The sequence below is a fragment of the Temnothorax longispinosus genome, chromosome 2, assembly GCF_030848805.1.
Source record: "Temnothorax longispinosus isolate EJ_2023e chromosome 2, Tlon_JGU_v1, whole genome shotgun sequence".
Classification (NCBI taxonomy): domain Eukaryota; kingdom Metazoa; phylum Arthropoda; class Insecta; order Hymenoptera; family Formicidae; genus Temnothorax; species Temnothorax longispinosus.
Genome location: NC_092359.1, coordinates 5722350 through 5745912, shown reverse-complemented (window position 1 = coordinate 5745912; position 23563 = coordinate 5722350). Strand labels below are relative to the sequence as shown.

General features: G+C 39.3%; 2 protein-coding genes across 4 annotated transcripts; one reads left to right on the top strand and one right to left on the bottom strand.

The window, feature by feature from the left end:
- Positions 1-1091: 1091 nt before the first annotated feature.
- Barc (RRM1_TatSF1_like and RRM2_TatSF1_like domain-containing protein barc) lies at positions 1092-23526 on the bottom strand. Of its 3 annotated transcripts, none has more exons than XM_071771775.1 (6): positions 23342-23526; positions 22303-23054; positions 5558-5724; positions 3617-3803; positions 1919-2055; positions 1092-1493 (listed from the first exon to the last, which is right to left on the bottom strand). In XM_071771775.1, exons 2-6 carry the CDS (start codon positions 23017-23019, stop codon positions 1358-1360), a joined length of 1344 nt encoding a protein of 447 aa, XP_071627876.1. In that variant the 5' UTR covers positions 23020-23054; positions 23342-23526; the 3' UTR covers positions 1092-1357. The 3 variants fall into 3 exon arrangements, with proteins under 3 accessions (XP_071627876.1, XP_071627874.1, XP_071627875.1); XM_071771773.1 differs by having other exon boundaries at positions 23346-23526; XM_071771774.1 differs by lacking the exon at positions 23342-23526 and adding an exon at positions 23191-23329.
- LOC139809113 (uncharacterized) lies at positions 14135-22200 on the top strand. Its single transcript, XM_071771776.1, has 5 exons — positions 14135-14488; positions 19865-20137; positions 20217-20450; positions 20545-20749; positions 20891-22200. The coding sequence occupies exons 1-5, from the start codon at positions 14452-14454 to the stop codon at positions 21117-21119; spliced, it is 978 nt and encodes a 325-aa protein (XP_071627877.1). The 5' UTR covers positions 14135-14451; the 3' UTR covers positions 21120-22200.
- Positions 23527-23563: the final 37 nt, after the last annotated feature.

Here is a 23563-nt window from a genome sequence, read left to right as displayed (position 1 = left end):
CATGAATGGAGCGGGACAACTGAAATATGCCGCCGCTCGTGCTTTCATCCCCTCGTGATATCGCGAGGGGTACGGTCTCGAATAAATGTCGCAAACAATAGAAAGCGAGATGTAAAGACACTGCGCGAATAAACCCCCCGCGCTTCGAGATGCTGTACTTTTTCACCACGTGCGCGTCGGCCGAAAAATTGATTATCTAACTACTTTACGACGATAGAAAAACGATTATAGAAAAATATAAGGATTTTCTGGCGACAGAAAAGCATACAAGAATTTAGGAATGTGGAGAGAACTTTGATTATCACATTTAAAAAATAAACATCTGAGAATTTCTAAAATCTAAACATTAAAGAATTTAGAATATTAAAATCTAAAGATGAAAAACTACAAGTCTTTTCTTGCAAAATTTGTTTCAGAATAATTTTGTAGTATCCTGTAAGGAATCTTCGAAGAAAAACTTGCAAGTTTTTTGAATCTCAACAGAAAACAACGAAGAAGAGCGATCATTAACTTAAGTCGACCCAGTTCAAAGTATTCCCGGTAAGTAGCGTTTATATTGTGGATCAGGCGATTACTTCGACGAGAGATTCGTCCAGGCGAATCGCCGAAGAAAAAACGCCGCGGTCCAGGGATGCTGCGAACCACGTTTTTTGATAGATGGACTGGATGGACAGCGACGGTCTCTCGCCCGTGGAGTCCCACGAAAGAGGATTGCCAGGAACGTCGAAATAGCAAATTAGGAAATTCCAAGGGAATCCATTTCTCTTTCTCTTTCTCGTTCCCACGGTTTATTCTTCATACTCTTACCTTTCCTTCATCATGATTTTTCCAAGACCGAATATTAAGAGATAATAAATAATAAAAGCTATATATTGAGTTCTTAGCACTATCATAATTTAAATTTAATTTTAATAAGTTCATAAAGTATTTTTAAATTATCTTTAACACATTATTTCCTTTTTGTCACGCATACGTAATCTCGTATATGATTGTCTTTGTTATACCGGTTCAGGTTTAAAGATTGATAAGACAATAAATATAGATCGATGTGGCGATGATATCAGGAAGTGGATGGAATGAGAGAAAACAAGTCGGAGAGACAGCTTTATTGTTGCAACAACTAATAATATATCACTAGTACAACAGTAGCGCTGATTCAACCATGAAAATTGCGAGCCACTTATAATCTCAACCACGGTGTGACAGAATCGATTAATCATCCAGGTTCTCATTAAAACGTCCAAAAGAAAAGGTTCGAGCTTAACATTCAAATGCAATATGACGGTGAGGGAGAAATGAAGAAAATAGAATCTTCACAAAATATAATTACAATTCTATCGATCGTAAGATCGCATTCTCATTGCGATGTTTTTTGTTCCTTGTTGCTGCTTTCCGTCTCTTGCTTCTTCTTTTCTTTCTCCTCGTCCTCCTGGTCCAAGAATTTATCCCATTTTTGTATTCGCGCTTCGATCTCCGCGTCAGTCTCTGTAATTCTGAAGGGCACATTTCGATATATTAACAGCTGGATCTTTCACTTTAAATAATGTGAATCAATTATACATTAACCGCAAGTAATATCTGCAATTATAGTGTAATGTTTATTGCTAATTGAATAAGTGCAGATTTTACCAGCAACGAATAAGTAGTTGGAATACCACAAGAGACACTCAATTTCATTTTAACAGTGAATAAACATTGTGAATAAAACAAGAACAGATACCGAGCAAAATATTTTTTGAGAATATCAATATATTATAGCATCGATAAGTTATATTTTTTAATAACAAGTGTTTCATATACGACATATATAAGGTGATAGGAACGTTCGGGTTCCTGATTCCGGATGCCTGCATCAGCAACTACCGGTAGTATTGACCCTGGAGCCGGTATAGTAGGGATCAGCAATGAAATAACTTACTTGTACTTGGTCTTGCCGTCCCAGATCTCCGCCGAGATCTTCCTCTGGCTGAACCAGCGGCCGTTCAGAAGCTGAACGCAAGCTTGCGCCTCTGCCGGCTCTCGGAATGTGACTTGCGCTACTCCTTCGGGATGTCTCTGAAAGAAGAAAAGAAATTCAGGATGATCCACAAAGAGTGATTTCGATTCTACTGAATCACGTTTCGACAACAAATCGTTTCAAGAATCGATATATTAACGTTGGACATAAAATAAAATGTAAAAAGTAATTTAATAAAAAATGTAATTAAAATTTATTGCTTCAATTAAAACTTACTGCTTCGATTCCATTTTGTTGAATAATTGGTAGATTTTTATAATCCAATTAATTCGTGGATTTTCTGAGTCTGTGTAAATTTCTTTCTTCTGTAACTACTCCTCACATTTAGGTGCGGTTGAATATTTCGTTTAATAAAGCAAAACTTATACATATATGATCAAATTAATTAAGTTAATTTTTAGTATTAAGAAAATTCAATGAAATTTCGAAAAATTTTAAAACAACATCCAAGTTATGTATTTTAAAATTCCATAAAACTATCAGCGAACATCCTTTGAGCTACCGCTCTAACAAACCATACTTTACGACAAGCATGACAGCAAAGGGTCATGATTCACCGAAAACACATTGGCGGTAACACGTGCTCTCTCCAAGGGTAAGAAAAAATGACAACGAGATACTTATGGTAAATTAGGTGGCAGAACATGAAATTCCAAGCGTGGCTTTTGGAGCCAATGTTATTTCTCACTTCACGCCCAAGAGGAGAAAGAGATGTATAGTTGGAATGAGATTACATTAAATTTCACAGATTTTTGCTTTACAAAAATTAATCAGGGAAAACTCAGTTACGGAAAACCGTAATGTATTTTTATATCATATACATTTATTTATTTTTATATCATATATATTTCTTTGGAATATTTTGCTTCGATTTTTCACATTACGATAAAAACCGAATATTTTATTTAATAAAACAAAATCTAATAAGTATCAAATTAATTATTTTGTTTTTGATGAATAATTCCATTTTGGAAACATTTCAACGCGATATCTAAGCTTATACTCTTTTTCTCTCATCTATGCGCGGAAGAATTTTACGGGTTAGGTTTAAAAATGAAAATTTCATTCTTGGAGTGATATGAGGTAAATATTGCTAAAGGAAATATTAAGAAATTAGGATATATAGCGTGACAATAACCATAAGCGCCTAAATAAAAAGAGACATAGAAATCAGCAAAAAGAGGGGGAAACACACGTCGTTCGGATGGAATGCGCTTGACATTGAATAGTTTCACGGCTGAGGCTCAAAGACTGGGAGTGTCTTGCCTCTCGCCAATTTATGGGGGTTAGGGGCATCCCCTTTCGAAGGCGTATCCGCACTCGCTTATTCCGTGAAATTTCAGTCACTAAAAATACGACTCTTGGAAAGGAGTCGATCGCTTTCAGTTCGAAAGAGAAACAGTGATTTCGACATGAAGATTTCAAATATGAGTCTATCTACAATGAAATTCGCAATATGTGGCTTTCCCCGTTTTTTAACATAAAATATCACAGTTGAGAAATATTGAATTATTATTGATAATCGCGACGTGTAAATCTAGTGGCATTTTATAAAATAGCGCGTGCAAAGACATAAAGAGGAGATAAGGAAGAACTCACGTCACAGATGACAACTTTCCTGACATCGCCGCACTTCAGGCACTCGGATCGAATATCCTGCTGGTATTCCAACAGCAGCTGGACTTCCCTGTCGAAATCCTCCGGTGCGAAAAGGTTCTTTATGATGACGACCCTTTCGCATTTCAGCGGTTCGCCCCGCATGCGCTCCGGTCGCCAATCGAACAATCTGAAAACAAACAAGTAACAACACAGGATTGATGAGGAGATACGACAACAAGAATAGCGTTTAGATCGTATAAATGCTTCCTCTGAGGATTCAAATCTGTACACATAAATTCTCAGTGATAACTATATATGACTCGAACTAAACTATTAACGATTTATCTTTAACTATCATTCTTATTGACAAAGATAGCACAGCGAACTGATAGAATTCTACATCTCCCGATTCTTCGCGCGATATCATGTCCGCACGCTGCTATCGTTATACTGGGTAATGACGTTTCTCAAAGATTAAAGATGCCGACAAACGTCGCTGATACAGCACAAATTGGTACCGGAGTCGCATGATCGAGAACAACTCGTCAAAGCTGTGACAGAACAGTCGCAATGATCGATAGATCGTGGCTCACGATTCTCCTTCTCGGAATTGCTCGGAAAAATGATGCCGATGGGGAACGTTGCCACAGTGGAATCGCGACGAGTGTCGAAAGAGCGTGTTGCAAAGACTACTTCCGGCAAACGTGGGCCCGTGTACGTTCACCAATAACTGGTTTTCGCAAAGTTCAGGGCGTTGACCCTACGCACGCGACCTACGCCGGATAACGAGAGGATACCGGCTAACGATGGAGAGGCGACAGAGATGCGTCGCGATTGAGCAATACAATGAAATATGACGACGCGAGAACGTTAAAATCGATGGTAAAGATGAATCACACGAGAAACGACGTATAAGTACCGTCGAAAGCATTTTATTTCGAGCTCCAACCTATCTCATTATAACTGCTCTTAAATTTAATTACAATCGTACCGTTAAATCTATGCAAAATCGTCGTGGATGCGTTTTGGATCAAACATTTAGATCGAGCAGTTTCTTCCTGAATCGTACAAGAAATGTTCGATTTCGTCGATTCATATACGAAACAGTTACTACATTGAAACACGCACGGGACAAAGTCAATGTCATTCACAGCGCAATCACACGCTTCGATTAACGGGTTAAGCCGCTGCAATCTGCCTGGAAGTGCGCCGTGCCCGTATAATTTTGGGTTGGTCTGTATATGCAAGAGAGACCGGTGGAGACTAAATGCGGGTAATCGACGTGCACAGCTGCCTTTGCCGGAACCGCCAACGCCAAGCAGTCTGGCGGCTGGCGAACCCGGAGCCGATGGCAGCGTAATTATAAGAGCCTTTTACACACACTGCAACACGTGTTATACACGAGGCATGCATCAAGAAGAGATATACACGAAGGGTTTTTCTAAATTATACGGTATCGCGGTATAAAATCCCGCGTACAACGCGCTTCGTGATTCGAAGGCATATCCTCTCTTCGTGCCGTCTTAAACGAGCTTGCGCTTGCGACACCGCGCGTGCATCTCGCGGCGCGTAGAAAACCTTAATAAGATGCACGCGCGTGGCGGCGGATGCACCGTGGATGAAACGTATCTTGATCCCCCGAGGATACGCCGTCTCGCATGGACGCGAGCGAAAAGAGAGATGAATGGACCGGGGAAACCGAGGAGAAACGTGATCATCTCGATTTTGCAACGCGAATCGTCTCGCGCGCGCGTGTTATACGGGGCGGCCCCGAGAGGAAGTGACATCACGCTTTAAAGTCAATGAGCCACGGGGGCTGGCAGATTTTCAGGAATAAATATTTGTCTCGGCACGATTATATATGTATCCAAGTGCTGATCAGCATTAACCGTTTTAACGCGCGTTTGAGATGGTTTATAAGTGAAATTTGTAGAAACTCACTTTTCATGAATCTTCTTCTGTCGTTCCTTGTCCTTCTTTTTCCGCTTCGGTTTCAGCGCGGGATCATACGCGCCCTTCATTTGGAACTTCGCTCTTTGCACCGACAGTGTTTTTCCCCGGATTTGTGAGCCGTCTAAAATCTTCAGCGCCAGATCCACTGACTCGACCTAGAACAGATATCAAATAATCGATGATAAGATTGATAAGTAGCAAGTTGGTTAAAGAGATCATCCGTGAATTAACGAAAAGGCAAATCTCCTGTTGTTCAGAAAATTTTTGCGCGTCTTGTACCGAAAGTAATTAACGCAGGACGTAAAAGAGGCGGCGTTAATAGGCTGCAGTTCCTAGTTATTGTGCCAAAGTAATGAAGTGCCATTGTTACCTGACAATGTGTTCGCGATAAAGTTGATGATAAGTCTGTGGCAAAAAGATTCGTGATCAATTTGAATACATTTTATTAACCGGCTACGCCCACGACACAATCGCTGTGTTCACGCCGAAATAAATCCCGACTTACATGCGAAAGGTTTGGCCGTGAATTTATGAAATGGGTGTATTCTCGATTCAGTAGCCATTTAATTAAGTCGATCAGTCCTTTTATTGCGTAACCCAATTTTCCGAATAAAACTTGCTAATTCAAATTTTCTCGATTATCGATTATCGCAGGTATAACAGTTATATTAAGTGGAAGGATATAGTTGTTAACGTTGTTTGCTTTCTATAATAATTTAATTTAATTGTTTTAAAGGCTCTTTTAAAAACTTTCTCTTAAGCTTTATTGCGCTTTATTCCACTAAAAAAAATTTTTAGTGAAATTTTAGCAGCTTGTACAAAGGAGATAATAAAAATTATGACTCTCCCAAAAGATCAGAAGACCTGAGATTGAAAGAAGGCTGAAATTAAACATGCGTTCCAAACTTAAGCCGGCAATTAGGGATTATATCGTCAAAACTACGTTATATTTCTGACCATTCTTAATGGCTTCAAAGAAATCCCAAGGAGCTCTTGTATATGGACAAGCCGTAAAAACCTAAATAACTTATCGTTTCGATACATACATATACGTGAACGCTATATCTATGTATATACAGACGGTCACAACCGTATTCGCAAACATTCTGGAAATTATTTTGAGCTGTTGCACCATCGTTCGCGCTCTGGGCATTAGATGTGTCAAAAAGCGTATAATATATGTATCAGAAATAGCGAAACCGTTCCAGCGGTAATGGTGTCACGCTTATTTACAAAACCCGTAAAACACGAGCGACTTAGCGCCATTTTAACCGTGACTTCATGCCATTCATAGATGGGATACTATAAATAGGACAGGAAATAAGTATTTGCCAACTGTCTCCCGTTTCCCTCGAACGAAGAAAGGAGGCACGACAAATAAGAATACCTTTTATAGCAACGGAAATTCTCGGGGAAGAGAGACGCTGTGACGATATATTCGACGAGATAAAATTCTGCCATTCTTGAATTCGGCGGTTGAATACCTCGCGACATTCTGCATAATGCAACGGCCGGTCCTTGTTTCATATGCATTTGGCGTGATAATACACGATGAAGCAAGCGTGACTAGAATGACGACTATCTAAATATGTACACGGAGCGATGTCGCGACAAAACGAGTGACGTAACGATCTCCCCGAGACAAGTCTCCCTTGTAACGATGACCTGAAAAATATATAGCTTCCCTACCGCGCTCGATATCTCGAGATCGAGAAACCGAGCGTAGAATATTCCGGGAAATATTCAAAGGCACTCGCAGTGATTTACCGTCGACCCACTTAAGCGAAATTCTTAGGTTTGAAATGATCCCCCCGCCCCTCTCCGCCGATCCTATTGTCAACCGAACCGCTGAAAGTAGAGAATATCATTTCAAGTTCGATTCGATTCGATCACTCGTCGAATTGTTACAGCACGAGAATTTGCTATTTCATAACAATACGATCTTCGTGGGGAGAGAGAGAGTTACGTATAGAGAGAAAATCGTAATCGGCTTTCGATGCTACGAATTTCGATACTTGTATTCATCACTCACGTAAGAGGTTCTAGAGACTCAAGGATATCCACACGAGAAACAAGAGTCGCGTAAACACACCTTAAGAACCTGCGGACATAAAGGGCCTCGCCGTTTCTTTCATGCATCATCCTGTAACACCCACGCGCCAGACAGCTTCAAGGCTCCACACTCTTTTTCTTTTAACACGTCTCGCTTTCGCTTAGCCCTTTAGCTGGTGGGACGCGAGCGGAAAGCGACGTGGACTGTTGACGTCATCATCTCCACACAGCGAGACTTGCAAAAGTGATTTAAATAGGAGATCCCCCTTTCTCAATTCCTGTGGCATGAGATCTGTCTCACGTCACGAAACCAGTATTATTTCCCGACCGCAGCCGTCCCGGCGGTTCTGACACATGTCAAAGCATTTACGTGATGTCAAGGAAATAATTACGCGATTCGTAATAATTGTTTTCCTCTGCTAAGGTAAACTTCTCGGAAACGCTTAACTTAAACAAGCATTCTGCTGAACGAGATTAAGGAGGAGAGAGCACATTACAGTTATACATCCGTATACATCGATTAGATAACGCGCGAAATGGTTAATCTTCACGGTCGACGCACAGACATATAGATCATCGTTGTTCGCGCGTAAACGCCCAGCCGTGATTAAAATGCTTAGTTTTATGGGTACGATCTCTTAAAGACTGGCCTTTCCAGACCCCGTGACTCGGTCGTAGCTACCAATGAGATTCGACTTATTGGTCAGGTCCCTCGACCACCCAGACGCAGCTCCCGGCGCGGTCATCTCGCAACACGGCCTATGTTAGATCACCGCAATTACGGTATACCCTCGCATCCAGTTCACGTTAAATTACACGCGTTCTCCTCCAGTCTCGGTGTACACGTAACACACGACGCGATACAATCGTCAGTGGCGCAGTCACGCGTCTTGGGAAAATATTCTCAGACATCCTGCGGCGGACAAGAGCATTCAAATTCCCTGTTGATCTTCCATTTGTTAACACATTTACAGACAGCGCACATAAATGTCGCGGTGTGATACGCTGGTTAACGATTTTCGCGTTTCACGACTGTCCATCTACGTGCTAATTAGCTCTCGAGTTTCCCCTCGGTGTAGTCGCACAGCTAACGTACTAAGAATACATAAATTAGACAATTACGTGACCGCTTGCGAATGTGCTTCCCGATAAGATAAAGCTTCTCCGAATGTAAACATCGTGATGCGATCTCTTGAATGACTAATGACCGTAACTGATGTAATTGCATTGTATGTAACATATCGATTTAAAAATTCATTAAATAAATTAATGAAGGAACATCTCAGGCTGCATTATCGTAGTACGAGATGCTCAATGGATGCAAAACGCTACGTGCGTATACAAGATAGCATCTGAAACATCCATTTATCTGCGTGTAACGTTGATTAATGACAGACGACAAGATTTCGAGGCGCCATGGATCATCATTATTGTGAGATGTCGTGTTTCTAACATGCTTCGGGATGAATACTGACGTTCCCCCTAAGCAACTATAGTTAGCCGGCGTCTATTATCATTACCGTGCTGCTGGCGCTCGGCCAAATTTCACGCCGAGATGCATTAAATGCCGCGGCTGCAAACGCGACGTGACAATTCATTAAAACGTTCAAGAGCAGATCTAGGGAAAAAATGTTTTCTTTCCAGAAACCCCTTTTATCTAATCAACTGTATGAATAAGAAAACGATCGTCTTCGATGCTTACAGCTTAGCACCGTCAACGACACTGTTTCATAGTTCTGCATATTTCGCATTCCAATAACCGCAAGTTCCATAAGTGATGAGACAGGTTGAAGTGCAAGGCTAAGGAACACACTAAAGAAGACTCGAGACTTGTACTCGAGAGAGAGAGGTTGTGGCGAGAGAAGTTAGTGACGACGGAAGATCATTTTAAATTCTGTTTTGACTAGAGGGTAAAAATCTCCCTTAATGCATACACAGCGATATCTCATTGCCTTCCTAACTCATTCTGTTATTTTTAGACGCGAGCAGGAACGAGGGCTAAATGATAAGGCGTGCTGACGCCGCGTTGATTTAAAGACGGTACAAGTGACGAGGTGTACATTGTGCATACATTGCGCGGAACGCTGACTCAACTGAAGCATCATACGGAATTATCATCAGAATGATTGGCGCTACGCCTACGCTATTGACATTTAAGATCATGGTTGTCCCACTAATTTGCATGGCATGGCACGAAATTCCAGGGATGAGTCAGCCAATTACACTCGACGATCGCGCATGTAAGTTACATTACATCGTGGCCAATTTACAGTTTACGGTTTTAACCGAACGTGTCCTCGCGGGAGATGCGCACGCCGAATTTTTATAGCCTAATTTGCCTCGCGAAATTACGGTGCCAGTCAAGAGATCCTTAACTTAAAAAGAGTTGTAACAAGAAGTTGTTATATAAAACACTGTAGTTTTTTTATAGAGAGAATTTAAATCGAAATACGATCCAAGAAATAGATGCAATTTAAAATCGATAAAGCGTTTTTCAATAGACACGCACAACGTTTCATTATAATTTTCTACTCTTGCTAGATAATAATATATCGCTGTATCTTGCAGCCCGATATCTTGAGTGGTACCAGCCAGCACCAGCTCACTTCCCTTGAGATGCGTATTTCGGGATACATTTCACTTTGCAGATAAACGCCGCGGGAAGCTGCTGAATATCTCTCGAATTAACTAAGAGTTATAGAATTTTGATCGACAAGTTGCGCTCAAATTAGAATAATTTGCTGTCCTAGCAACGCGGCGCGGCGCACGAGGAGCGTAATACAGTATAATATATATATATATATATATATATATATATATATATATATATATATATATATATATACGAAGGACATGTATTTAATTAAAAAATAGAAATCTGTCTATATCTCTTCCGTAGGTACTGAATTGACATCAATCTTGCAAAGAGTATAATTCGTATAAATCTTTTAACGCAATAAAGTATACGAATTGATCCTGATCTGACCTTACAGGTTCTAGCAAGTCATTCATTTAATATCTTCTGTTTCTTCTAACTGCTGCCTGCCGACGAGACAAGTATGCCTTCGCCATTTCATTTCATTGTTTCCAATCGAAACCACAGAAACTCCGGCGATAAAACCCTTCCCATATTAGGCGCAGCGTCTCTCTTTTCCTACGAGACGACACTACGCGCGTCGCGAGCGCATATATACGCGCAGCACATTTTGCAAAACCGGTTTCCGGAATTCCATACGATCTAAAGTGCGCACGAGCGCGTACGGGAGCGCTCGTAAAAATCGTCGTTTTGTCTTTACTGTCGTATGTGCGCCGCGGGCGAGCTCGCCCCGGCGGCACAATTAAGAACTGTTAACACTTCGGTATTTAAATAACGACAGACGTCGCGGAAATTACGGCTTTGCAAATTGCGAATTTATGCCGGTGAAATTTCCTCGCGACAAAAAAAAAACAAACGTCTCATGAATGGATATGAGCGTCGCCGACAGCGAGACGTCTCGATCTTTCCTTTTGACGACTAAGCGATTGCGAGGATGCTGAATGAAATGTTACTCAACTCTTTCAACAACCAATAAAAACTGACTTCTTCGAATATCCCCTACGGCACATTGCATACCCACCCTTACAGCATGCAGTTTTAATGATGTATAACGTAGCTGACCTTCCCGCTCCTGCGAAAGCGTCGATCGCTTCCTTTCGCGGTAAATGTATGTACTACGTGAAAGAAGAACGCACCCGCTTGTGTAAATCTAGTCGAGACAGCTTCAGATCGGAGCTCCCGACGGTTCAATTACATTGGCAAATGGCAATGATTTGTTATTCGCACACGTATGATTAACTTTTGGGGAGCACTGCCCCAAGCTTTCTTAAATATCGTACATTTTATTTGCAATTTCATAACTTATATATCTACAATTTTATAACTTACTCCTCTGACCTTGAGAGAGAAATTTAGAAATGCTTGTAACGTACAATCGGAGCACACGTGATCTTGCCCGATACGGAAACTTGGTCAAGAATTACTGTTATCTTCTCATTTATGCTACTGAGATCTGTGTGTAGTATATAAACGTGAAATATTGCAAATAAGACCTATATAACTTGTTGAAGAATAAAGAATAAAGAATACATTTGTCTTAAATATTTGTTTTAGATATTGATAGAAAAACTCGCTGTAAGAAGGATTAATTCGCGTAAGCTTCAGAGCGTGAAAATTCAGGAAATTTACTGATAAGATCATTTAAGTGCGAAAAAAATGAGCTAACGCTTTTAAGTGGCTATAACTCAACATAACATTATACTGACGTAACCGTATGGCGACGGCGATTCTCAAGCCATAAACATGACCGCCGCATCTACATCTCCATAATGCCTGACGCAATATCTAGAATTACTTGAATCTGTCAATCGTACCGTTGTGATTTCAGGCACGCAGTCGTCTCAGCCCACCCCAAATTGCAATTCCGCGAATTGCAGCATTCCCGGTGTGCCTTTCAAAGGCATCAGGAATGCGCAAATGAATCGCCGTCATAGTAGTTTGAATGTAACATCGCCCCCGTCATCACCCGCGAAAACACGATCTGCATTTACATGTGTAAAAAAGCAGAAGAAAAACTCGCGCTTTGATGTCGCAATCCAACATTGAACGCGCAGTATTTAAGTAGATTGTTTAAACACGATTAAATATTCAATATTCAAAAGTTGGAATATATTATTTAACGATTTCGTCACCGTCATCTATTATAAGAAAGCTGTCACTATTTATAGTTACTGCGATGATATGAAAGCGTATGCAAAAATAGCTGTCTCTCGTACGAGAGAAGGAGAAACGAGTGGATTTATCTAAATTATGCAACCGCGATAGTGACTAAGGGCGTCGTATGAAGTGCATAATAGCTATATCACGAATATGCAGTCGGTGCATTTTTCAGAGATAAAATTAGAACAGACGCGGCGTTTCTGACACACGCAACGCGATAGTAGGATTTTTAGAATCCATTATATATTTTTCGAGCGCACCGTGTATTCAACATACTTCCTGCACTGCGCTAAATCTTCCCGAGCGCGATAAACCGGTAGGAATAATTAAAGCTCAAGATTCGCAAAATCTGATTCGACGGTGGCAAATTGCGTTCTTAGAGCCTCGCAATATCTCAGACTTATTTGCTGACATTTCCTGCTATTCCTGGCTTACTATCGTTACTACATTCTAATCAACTCCATTTGGACGTTAACTCTCCAAAAGATACTATCGGACAGATAGACGTTAATGCACCCAATTGGCAGTCTGCCATTAAACGGAAACGCTCGTCTGGTAGATCTCGTCTCAATGATATTTTAGAAGTGGGTATACGCCCAATTTGAGATCGTCACGCTTTCATCCCTAGTCTTACGTATATCGTTAATTAATTATATAGAGTTGTATTATATGTAAGAATTTATCAATGACGGAACAATCTCGTGTTCTTTCATTACTCAATTAATTACAAGTTATGATTATTGCAAGTAACAACCTGCCATCCAAATATAATTCAATAATTAATCAATAGACAAAAGTGTCGAAAGTATTATTGGTAAATAATTTTTCTATACAACTTGATTAATTTTACATTAATTATAAGTTATGAGCGTGATAAATAACAAATGACCGCTTTTGAGTGTAATTACTTTATGCTTTATATTCCTTTTTGCATAACTCTGCGTTATTTAATGGAACCAGGAAAGTATAATAATAATTCGTTAGTTCCGGTTCTGTATTCACCAAATCCTCGTTGCTGATAAAATACTCTCGGCATTGAGTGGTGCTGAAACCTTCTCTGTTGCAAAGTTACTAATGCTTATATATTCTACGCTTCGTTTTACGATATTGAGCGTAGTGTGTTGAGGCACTCCAGCTTTGTTGAAGCGCAGTTTCTCAAACATTTTGCGAGTTGTCGACGCAGCTACGTTGAGTTTGTTCAACAATTCCTATATCGTTGACGCGCAATTATCGCACGCTCTACGCTTACTAAGTTCATGCATCCTTGAGTCTTAAGGCGTTTGGTAGTATTCAAAACGTGAACGGAAATTATATTAAATTGCGTTCGTACGCCATGTACAGTGACAGATTCCGCTATTTCGAAATCACCTTAATCAAGGCAAATGGCAGATGTTAAAGGAATGCAAACTTAAAAGTGCTCTAATGAACATTTTGTTAATGAAACGTAAAATCTCTAACATATGAAGTAACTATTATACATGCAAATCGCTAAATATATTTTACGAGAAATTTTTGTCACGAAAAACGTCCCAGATGATTATGAAAATAAGCGGAATATGCGAAAGCGTAAATGCAGTTATCTCCTTAACTGCGCAAAGCGCACTCGCGTTGAACGAAATCAGGGTAAGCCAGACAGATCTGTAGCTCCTTGGGATCGGGAAAAGGATCACGGTAGCGTCTGGGCGATAGGGGAGGCGCGCGAGAGAATTCCGCTCGTAAGCTCGGAGCGCGCGAAGGTACGCGCCGAGCGGAATGGAAGCGGCGGCTTCAGTCGGCCGCGAACCTCCGCCGAAGAACGGTCCCCCATCGTCCGGATCGACGACAGTCTGGTTAGACCCTAACGACACGATATCTTAATTGATCTTAAAAAGAAAAAGAGACGAAGGGTGTGAAATCGGACCAGCCGATTTTTTTTCTCCCGCGCGACTTCGCGGATCTGACGAAACCGGCGACTACCAATGTGTGATATCGGAAGAGAGGCGAGGTTCAAGGAACGAGAATGAGGACGATCCTGCATGCATATTGCAAATTCTGTATCGAGCACCTCGGCGAATAAACGACGTGCGGAGTAGACATGTGGAAGTGTTGGGCCCTGTTTCTGTGCGTCGCAGGTAATTAATTTAAAGTGTGCAAAGTGGATTAAGCAGATTGCGGACGATCCCGATGAGAGGGACGATCCGGCGTACGGGTGAGTGGGTAAACACGGAGAGATTTCAGCGCGCGATTAATCCGAAGAGATAGGTAATAAGAAAGATGGCTATATATACCTTTTTCAGATGTGAATAATTCTAATTAAAAATTTGCGGAATAAAGTATTGTATTTAAAAAAAAAATGTAAACGTAGAGTATAACAATTTATAATGGATATACCATCAGCATGTTCGGAGATCAATTGTATTGAAACAACGAAATTACAGTAATGAAGGATCATTTAAAGGGAGAGAATCAGTGCTTCCCTCCTACAATTACGATTCCCATCGTAATAACACAATTCGGGTATTATTATATAATTAACCCGTATTTAACCTTGCGGTTAATCTATCTGGTGCCCTGTGCAATTTTGCTTGTTGCCGAAATGTGGGCAATATCAATTAAACAATCATAGTACCTGAATTAATGTCTATTATAATTTTATAAAACATTTTCCGGCAAATTTGATCATTATTAGTTAATATAAATTAACAGAAAACCGAAATACTGTTTTGTAAACTGAAAAAAATATTAAATATAAATTAACATCTTGATTATGTATAGAATAATTCACCAAGCATAGACGTAATCGTGAACAAATATCTCTCAATGCTGAGACACTATTGAGTTGTTTGTACCTATTAGCAGTTACGCGCTTTGCTAATTGGCAGCCTAATGACAGTTCCAATATAGATCGGTAGTTACGAAGATACAACGTATAATTGTTATTTGCATGAATTTGAAAATTGTGTGATAATATCGCTAATAAATATGATCAATTTTCATCGTTAAACAAAAAATTCTAAATGTGGCACAGATATAAAATAAACAAAAGTAACTGCAGTCTGTTATAATAGAATTAAGTCAACACACTATGTTCTTACGAAAAGATTTCCTATTCTGAGAAAAGTGCTTTGATTATTAATCCTGTTTAACCTGACGTTGTTTTATTCACTGCATTTTTCTCGAGAAAGCTGTATTTAACTGCCGCCGTGCGCTAAAGTTCAATAAAAGCTCGAATGTGAAATTTCTGCATGTAAGATTAAACGGCTTGCAGGTGAAACGTTGCGCAGACAGTTTCGGGACGCGCATATTTTACCGTGCATTTTCTGATGGAAACCGCGAATAAATTAACGATCGGAACACGTGTCCTAGTCTAACAAACATATATAGTTTCTGAACAGACGTAGCGATCTATTTTCGCGAGATCGAATCTAGGCAGGAACGATACCAACAGAACGATACCATCAAATCAGATTTGTGAGCAAGAATACAAATTTAGAAACTCAAAATTAGTCAATGATATAATTCTTATATTAAGAAATTGTATATCATTGATATATATGATTCGACGAAACTTTATTTCATATAGAAATTTATGAATTTTATTTGAATAAAAATGATTTAATTATTCAACAATTAATTACAGTCGAACGACTGCAGCCTTTACGATTTATGACGAATAAAAGTTTATATAATTCACCTGAATCGATCAACTCTCTTTGACAACGTGACGAATAAAAATCAAAGGTTAATTGACCAATTACCGATAATACCAGTTCGTTCGCGAAAGCAGCGATATAAATTCTGGAAATATGAGAAGAATGTCCACCCAAGCCACCCGAAGGTTTAGCCTTGTGCCATAAACGTATGTATGAATGAAAGCGCAAGTTGTGGGTAGACATACAGTACATACACCATAAATATAAATTTCCTGTCGTCGACTATCGATATCAGCCGATTAGACGAGCTTGAAAATATATCGGATAACTCGCGAGACCTTTCTTCGAAGGTTATAACACGATCGTGCAACGCTATCGATAATGGGTGCTGCAAACGAGAATTATCAACTTCAACTACAATTTTAACTTTAAGTAATTCGAGCTAGCTCTTGAGCGCACGTTAGATGTTTATGCGAGTTTATCGACTGTGACCCGTGATATTTGCAATTCCTATAAACTACGTGACAATTTATACGTTCGTACAAAATCGCTAACAAAATATAAGTTACTTCATATATTTTTTTTCGTATGTTCTACATTTTCTTCTTGAATGAAAATATTAATTATTCAAGAATTTAATGTCAGTTCTAAAAAACAATTATCTATTATTGCACATTTACGCGTCCATAAATAGAAAAAATAGTATTACGTGACTTCCTATATGGTTGAATATTTATGTATGAATAAGCTGCCGCTACTTGCACAGTATTTTTTGTCACTAACGCAACAGTTATTTCGGTATCAGACACCAGTTTGCGCACCTGTGATAAGAGGACGCATATGTTATACTAAGGATGTGCGAATTTGACAAGAGAAAAATGAATTATTTCCGACTGATAAATGCGATGTTTCTAAGAAAAAAAATTCCGGCCAAACAACTTTTTACAAAATTTAATTTTTAAAAAAACATTGAAACAGAAAATCTAATTCTAACATTTGTACCAAATCATATTTTGTAAAAACTAGGAAATCAGGATAAATTTTCACATTAGAGATTTAAATACGGTCTCTCGGAACCTGAATTTTCCGCCGAAATGAAATATGCAACATACGCGCTGACCATCTCGTTTGTTATGTCTCGCATTTTAAAACAAGTCGTATATCGCAGCGTCCAAAGCCGGAGCAAATTTTAGCATAGTTTGCAAATTCACATGCAGTTGGACGCATAGAAAATTCCGGCAAAGGATATTTCGTGAATTTTATAACCATTTTACAACATTTCAAGGATATTTTTAATTCTTAAAAATTTTAATTATATTTAACCAGCTTTCTCTCTCTCTCCATAGAGCTCATTCAAATCGGTACATGCGCAACGCTAGTTTCAGTCGGTGACTAACTAAAATCGATCATACAGTAATTATGAGAGGCGTAAAATTGTAGACAGTGCTACTGGTTTTTATTGTTCGTAGAAACCAGTTCTAGCAGAATTCTGACGTGTGTAAATGTGCGTTTGAACGCTTCGAACGGGCTTTCAGTGCAATCGCTATGCTTTAACATGCGCTCCGGGCATTAGCTAGCCGATTAACTGTTTGATACTGACCCATTTAAATCTACGGTCTATACTATATCATACTTGTACATATGTATCATCGCTTAAAATCAAGACTCTACCATCAGCAATTAAATGACCATTTAAAAGATTACATAAGAGGAACCTAAATTTAGAATAAAATTTATTTAGAATAATTTAGCTATATTTAGAACAAAACAGCGGGTGTTATTTGCGCTACCTACTTAACAATTTGAATGATAATCTTGTCCAAGAGAAGTATGTACGTAAAATGGCAATTTAACGAAACGAAAAAAAAACCTTACTGAACGCCATGCGTTCAATCTCGACTGAAAAGTACTTTTAACACGTTATTTTTCTATTTCGTAATCTGACTTTTCTTGCTCATTACGAAGATAATAAAAAGGAAAAAAAAGAACGGCTAAAGTTGCTTTCCAATTCATTAACCTCGCGTCATTTATTATCGAGGTCAAAACTGATACCGTGATATATTAATACGTTATTCCGATTTAAATAGATTTACCGAGGCCTAATACGCTTTTTCCACTTACTTCAATTTGTTTACCTCATCGATTTGCCCGCGCTACGAATTGCTGGATTGCGTGGATACGAGCTTCGATAAAAGCGCTCGGTCCTTTCATACGCGTAATTGTCGTGCGAACGAGAATGTGTTTTCCATATCGGAGCCCTGCGGGCGGAAAGGTTAAATCCCTGGTATTTATTAATAGGCATACGATACTGGTTGTGTATCATAAATGGAATTTATAGTGACATGCGCGCCATGAGGTTCATCTACGCGACGATGACTCACGGAGATGGATCTCTGAATAATTAATTGGATATGTACGACAAATAATCATTGCTAACATATCGCTGCTGCGCTGCTTATATATATGTTACTTTCGTAATAGCTATATCTGCAATAAACGTTGGCACACACCCGACAAATCCTCTTCCGCTAGTCTTTCATAGAATCATTATAAGTCGCGAATTGCATGTCTTTCTCGAAATTGTTAAACCTTCTCAGGAACATAGATTACACGAGATCCTTAAAATCTCTTGAATCGTTTGCAATTTGAGATCTTAATTAACCGGCACTTTAACTTGACATCAAATGTCGATTATAGATAACGGTATACCTATTGTATGCGCGCATCAGATATCGCGTATCGTTATCATAGAAAGCTGTTCTATTTAATACGGTCTGTTTCATTCAAAGGACCTGTCACGCCCTAAAAATTGCAATCGATCGAAACAATCGAATGTCCCGCAGGTACTTAGATCACGGTAAGATTATAACGAACAGAAATTCGTTTTTTTTTTCCTTCAATAACGAGGCATCGATGTAACACCGTGCTTCTTTCCATTGTTTCTTGTCAGATAAGCAAAGTCTACAAAATCGCGTAAACATATAACATACACCCGAGATGAATACACATGAATACAAAGATAAAAGATATGATTTATAAGTTTACCCCGGTAGATTACAGAAGTCGCACGACGAAATGCGGGCGTGTCCTCGAAATAGAACATTTACATTTAAATGATAACCTGAGAGCGTTGCAAATCTGTTGTCATACGAGAGGCGGAGGATAGATTAAATAATCTATTTTACGAGACAATGCTCAATAATTTATAATGCTCGATATTATATCTCGACTATGCAATGGTGGCGCCTAGTCACGCATAAACCGCAGACGGCATTACATAATGCTTAAAATTCCGCTCAAGGCCACGGAACAAAAATGTATTCACTCGGAACGCGATAAATTTTCAATTATGCGCATAAATTATACAAGTAAGAGATAAAAATGTGCATTTTTAAAATACCGAGATTTATCAGAACATGAAACACACGTCAAAATAGAACTGTTGAAAGTTGCTGATCTCAGAAGAGTGTAACGCACCTTTGTGAAGTCAGCATCCCATTTTTAGCATTTCTGCAATATATTATGAAGTTACAAAGTTCTGACTCTCTCTTCCTCAAAGAGTCCTCGAGTATCTAGTACGTTTAAAAAGATTCTTTTTTCGCCGAATATTGTAAAAATAAAAATCGTAAATATGGTGGACGCCAACTTGACATTTTATAATAGGAAAATTAGTCATAATTTTTTTCAATTAGAAATGGCGTCACATTGAGTAAAAAATCTCAAAATTGTTGAGGTTTTTCTATTCTCTAGATTCCTAAGATATGTTTCCAAATATCTAAAAATATGAAACTTTCACAATTTAGCGAGATATAATGAGATTATCATATCTGATTTCTTTCTTTCTTTTTTTTATAGGTTTATCCTCGGCCGTTCTGAAGCCGTCGAACTCTGATATTAGTCCTTTGACTAATCAATCCATAACACTGCGACAGTATGAACCCGTGAGACGATTCGCCTGTCCCGTGGGATTCTTTCGACTGAAGCGATTTTGTTATTATCTGAGCGCCGGCACGGCACCATGGAGAGACGCGTACTTTCACTGCAAGGACAGAAATGCTACTCTGGCGATATTGGACAGAAATGGAAAGGACAAGATGCTGAGGAAGTACCTGATGGGGGATCAGTTCAGTAAGTATTTAGGCTATTATCGTTTCGTCTGATTGTTATATCCCGTTCAATTTTTAACTGCATCTATAAATATCGACAGCGAAACTGGAGCGGTGGATCGGTGGAATTTTCAACTGGCAACAGATGGCCTGGGAGTGGGGTGTAACAGGTGAAAAGATGGTTTTCCAGAGTTTCGGGAAAATGGAGCCCGGGAGATCTAAGAAGTACGCGTGGCATTGTATAATAATGGATCCCGCGTTGAAATATAAGTGGAGTGCAAGGAGTTGTGTGGAACGGAAGCATTATATATGCGAAGTGCCCGCCGGTCGTTTAGGTGAGAAATGCATTCGCAACATTCAGCAGAAAAAGCTTTTATAACGTAACTTTACTGATATAAATGTAACTGAATTTGTCCGCGACATTTTTAGCCAGAAGACGCAAGAAGTCGGACCCCTTCGCGCCGCAAAACCAAAGATTAAAGCCCAGAAAGAAGGGCAAGAAGTATTTAGACGAACAGAGGAAACAGGGTGAAAGGAAGAAGAATCGCGGTAATTCGAGAAGAAATTGGTTAGATCAGGGAGAGAATCAACAATGGGCCCATGGTGTTAAACTGGGATCGCGACCACCTTCTAAGTACTAATACCATCATATTAAACTAAGTTTAATATATAAAATATATGTTTAAAAATTTTTTTCAAAATTTTCAAGCATACAAATACTTAGCAATTAAAGTGTTCTACAATTAATAATCTTTTCAAAATAATTGTTTGACAGCGTGAAGATGATGCAGCCTAAAGAGCGCACGCGGCATCGCTCGAATAGAACCCGTGTGCAATCAGCTGCGCCAAGGGTTGCCCAAGTATTGCCCCAAGGTCGAGAATACGGCGCTTTTCTAGCCAACGGGCATCAATCCCAGAATTTAGCGGATATGAACAACGTTCTCACGCAGTTTCATAATAAAATAAACGACTTCGCGCGGGAAGAGGTTTTGTTGAAGCCGTGAAAGAAAAACTTGAATCATTATATCGATATAATTAGTTATAATTGCAGCCTCGACTTATTACTGCTCTGTTATATAATATACACCAGCTAAGAGAAAAAACACCATTTAAAGGATAAACTTTTACTACAACGACACTGTTAAACTGCCAACGTTATTTTACTATAATACATATTATTTATGACTGTTGTTGTAAAAATTAATTTTGCAAGATCGTAAGAAAATTATTTTACTAAAATTAATCTCAAAATAAATTCTTCAAGAGATTCATCTGTCTGCACTGGCGCTGTTAGCTATAAATTTTTGGGGAAGACTTTGGAAACAAAAAAAAAAACAAAAAATAAAAAATAAAAAAATACAGTTTAAAATTTAACTTGTTAGGATTTTAAGGTTACACATGTAAGCATAAATTATTATCATGTACTTGCGGATATATTTAGGGGAACGCATCCTCCTCCCTTCCTCCCCGACTAACGGCGCCCGTGGTCTGAATATTCAAAGTTTCTGAATAGATCTATTGATGTTAATGATGAGATCTAATTAATGATCCGAATATTATAGCCACCGCATTTACTGACGTCTAAATAGTCTCCGTGTACTTATCTATATCGCGTAATATCATTAAGGAAAATTAATCATCTCTCTAGAACTATCTTCTTCTAGTTCAATAATTATTTTGCTAAGCAATATCTTGCACGATTAATTAACTGTAACGCGTGAAGAGTTCATGTATCGATAAAAATATTTCACGTTGTTGACACTTGTCACAATTTCGCGCGGGTGATCACGACACGCGAATTAAATAAGCAATAAATTATAATCATACAATAATTAATCAAAATGTATCAGCGATATTAGTTTATATCGCTAATCATATAGTGCATAGTTTTTATAAATGAATTGCAGTCAGATCGCAGTTAGTTAGTCAAAAAGCAGGACGAAACTCTTTGTGTGGTATCTTTATTTTTTTATCCATTCGTGTGTTCGTTAATTTTTCATCTCTCGCTTCGTCTGTACATATATCAACATAAGATCGATATACTCTCTGTATTTAACGATGTATAATAAAATACTGATATATCAATTTTTGCAGTGCGATATTGTCGGCAATATTAAAAACAAATTGAGGATAGATTATATATTATAGCAATATATATAAATTAAATTATAAGACATACATTCCTACCTTGATGTAGGTGCAGAGAGCGTCCCCCTTTGGTTCTCCATTGCCATCTCTGTACAGCTTGATCTTGTCCTTTCCCCTTTCGTCCCTTGCTATGAGGCCACATTTGGCGAAGAGTTGCGTGAGCTCGTCTATAGCGATGTCCAAAGGTAGGCCAGATACGTAAATAGCGGTGTTGTGCGCCTCGTCAACCTCGAACCAGGTCGGCGGTTCCTGAGCTTTTCGTTTGGCCTCCATTTTCCTCTGCTCCTTGTCTTCCTTGGCTTTCTGTGAGAGCGGAGGCTCTTTCGGCTCCGGCGGTTTTGCCTGCGGTGTACTCGTATCCGTAAAACCGTAGCTCATCTGATACTTGGCCATGAAGTCCTCGTCAACTTTCGGAAACCAGGCGTTCTTTTCCTTGTCCCAGAAGTATACGCTGCCATCGTTCGGATCTGTATAAGTGTGCGTGTCGTTCTCAAAGCCAAAAGTATCGGCCGCGCCAGCTTCGAGGCTCGAGTCTTCCTTCTTTTCCGTCCCGTCGGAGCTGTTCTTACTATCGGAGCTTTTATTGTCTTCCTTCACAATCCATTTATTATTCTCTTGGTCAAACTTATAGCTAATGTTCGTTGCCTTGTCGGTATAGATGTACGTTTCCCCGTCGAATTCATAATTCTTCGTAGGATCATCTGGTTTCCCTGATTCTTCTGCGTCTTTAGTGACTGACGGCGTGTCAGCCATCATCAATGGCTCATTAGATCAGCTTGCCAACGACGGACCTTGAATGCAAAAAGAACAAAAGCTTATTGATAATGTTATAACGCCAAGTCATACATAAACACAAACATACAACGCAGAAAATATAAATTTAGAGGTTATACAAGTGTACGGTTTTTACGAGAGAATATCTCGCACTTTTGTTCGCATTCACGTAGCTCATCAGATTTTGTTAATCATACGCTCGGCGAATCAACTACGGATTCGAAATACGGAGCAGCGGAGCAGAAACTTGGAGGAATGAGGTTAGAAAGGTGACAGGAATTGATAGCGAAGAATCCTCTCGTACCTACCGATATTCCTCGCACCAGCGAATTCCGCACGGCGATCGTTGCACTAATTGACGAGTGATCCGCGAGCTTACGGCAATCAACACTGACAATAATTACAATCTTATCAAGAAAATGATAGGAAACCAGCCTACGTGACCAACGCGCGATATACATCGGAGTCACCGGACTGATCGGACGCGACTGCGGCAGGTGTCACGCGACACTAGCGCTACCTATCC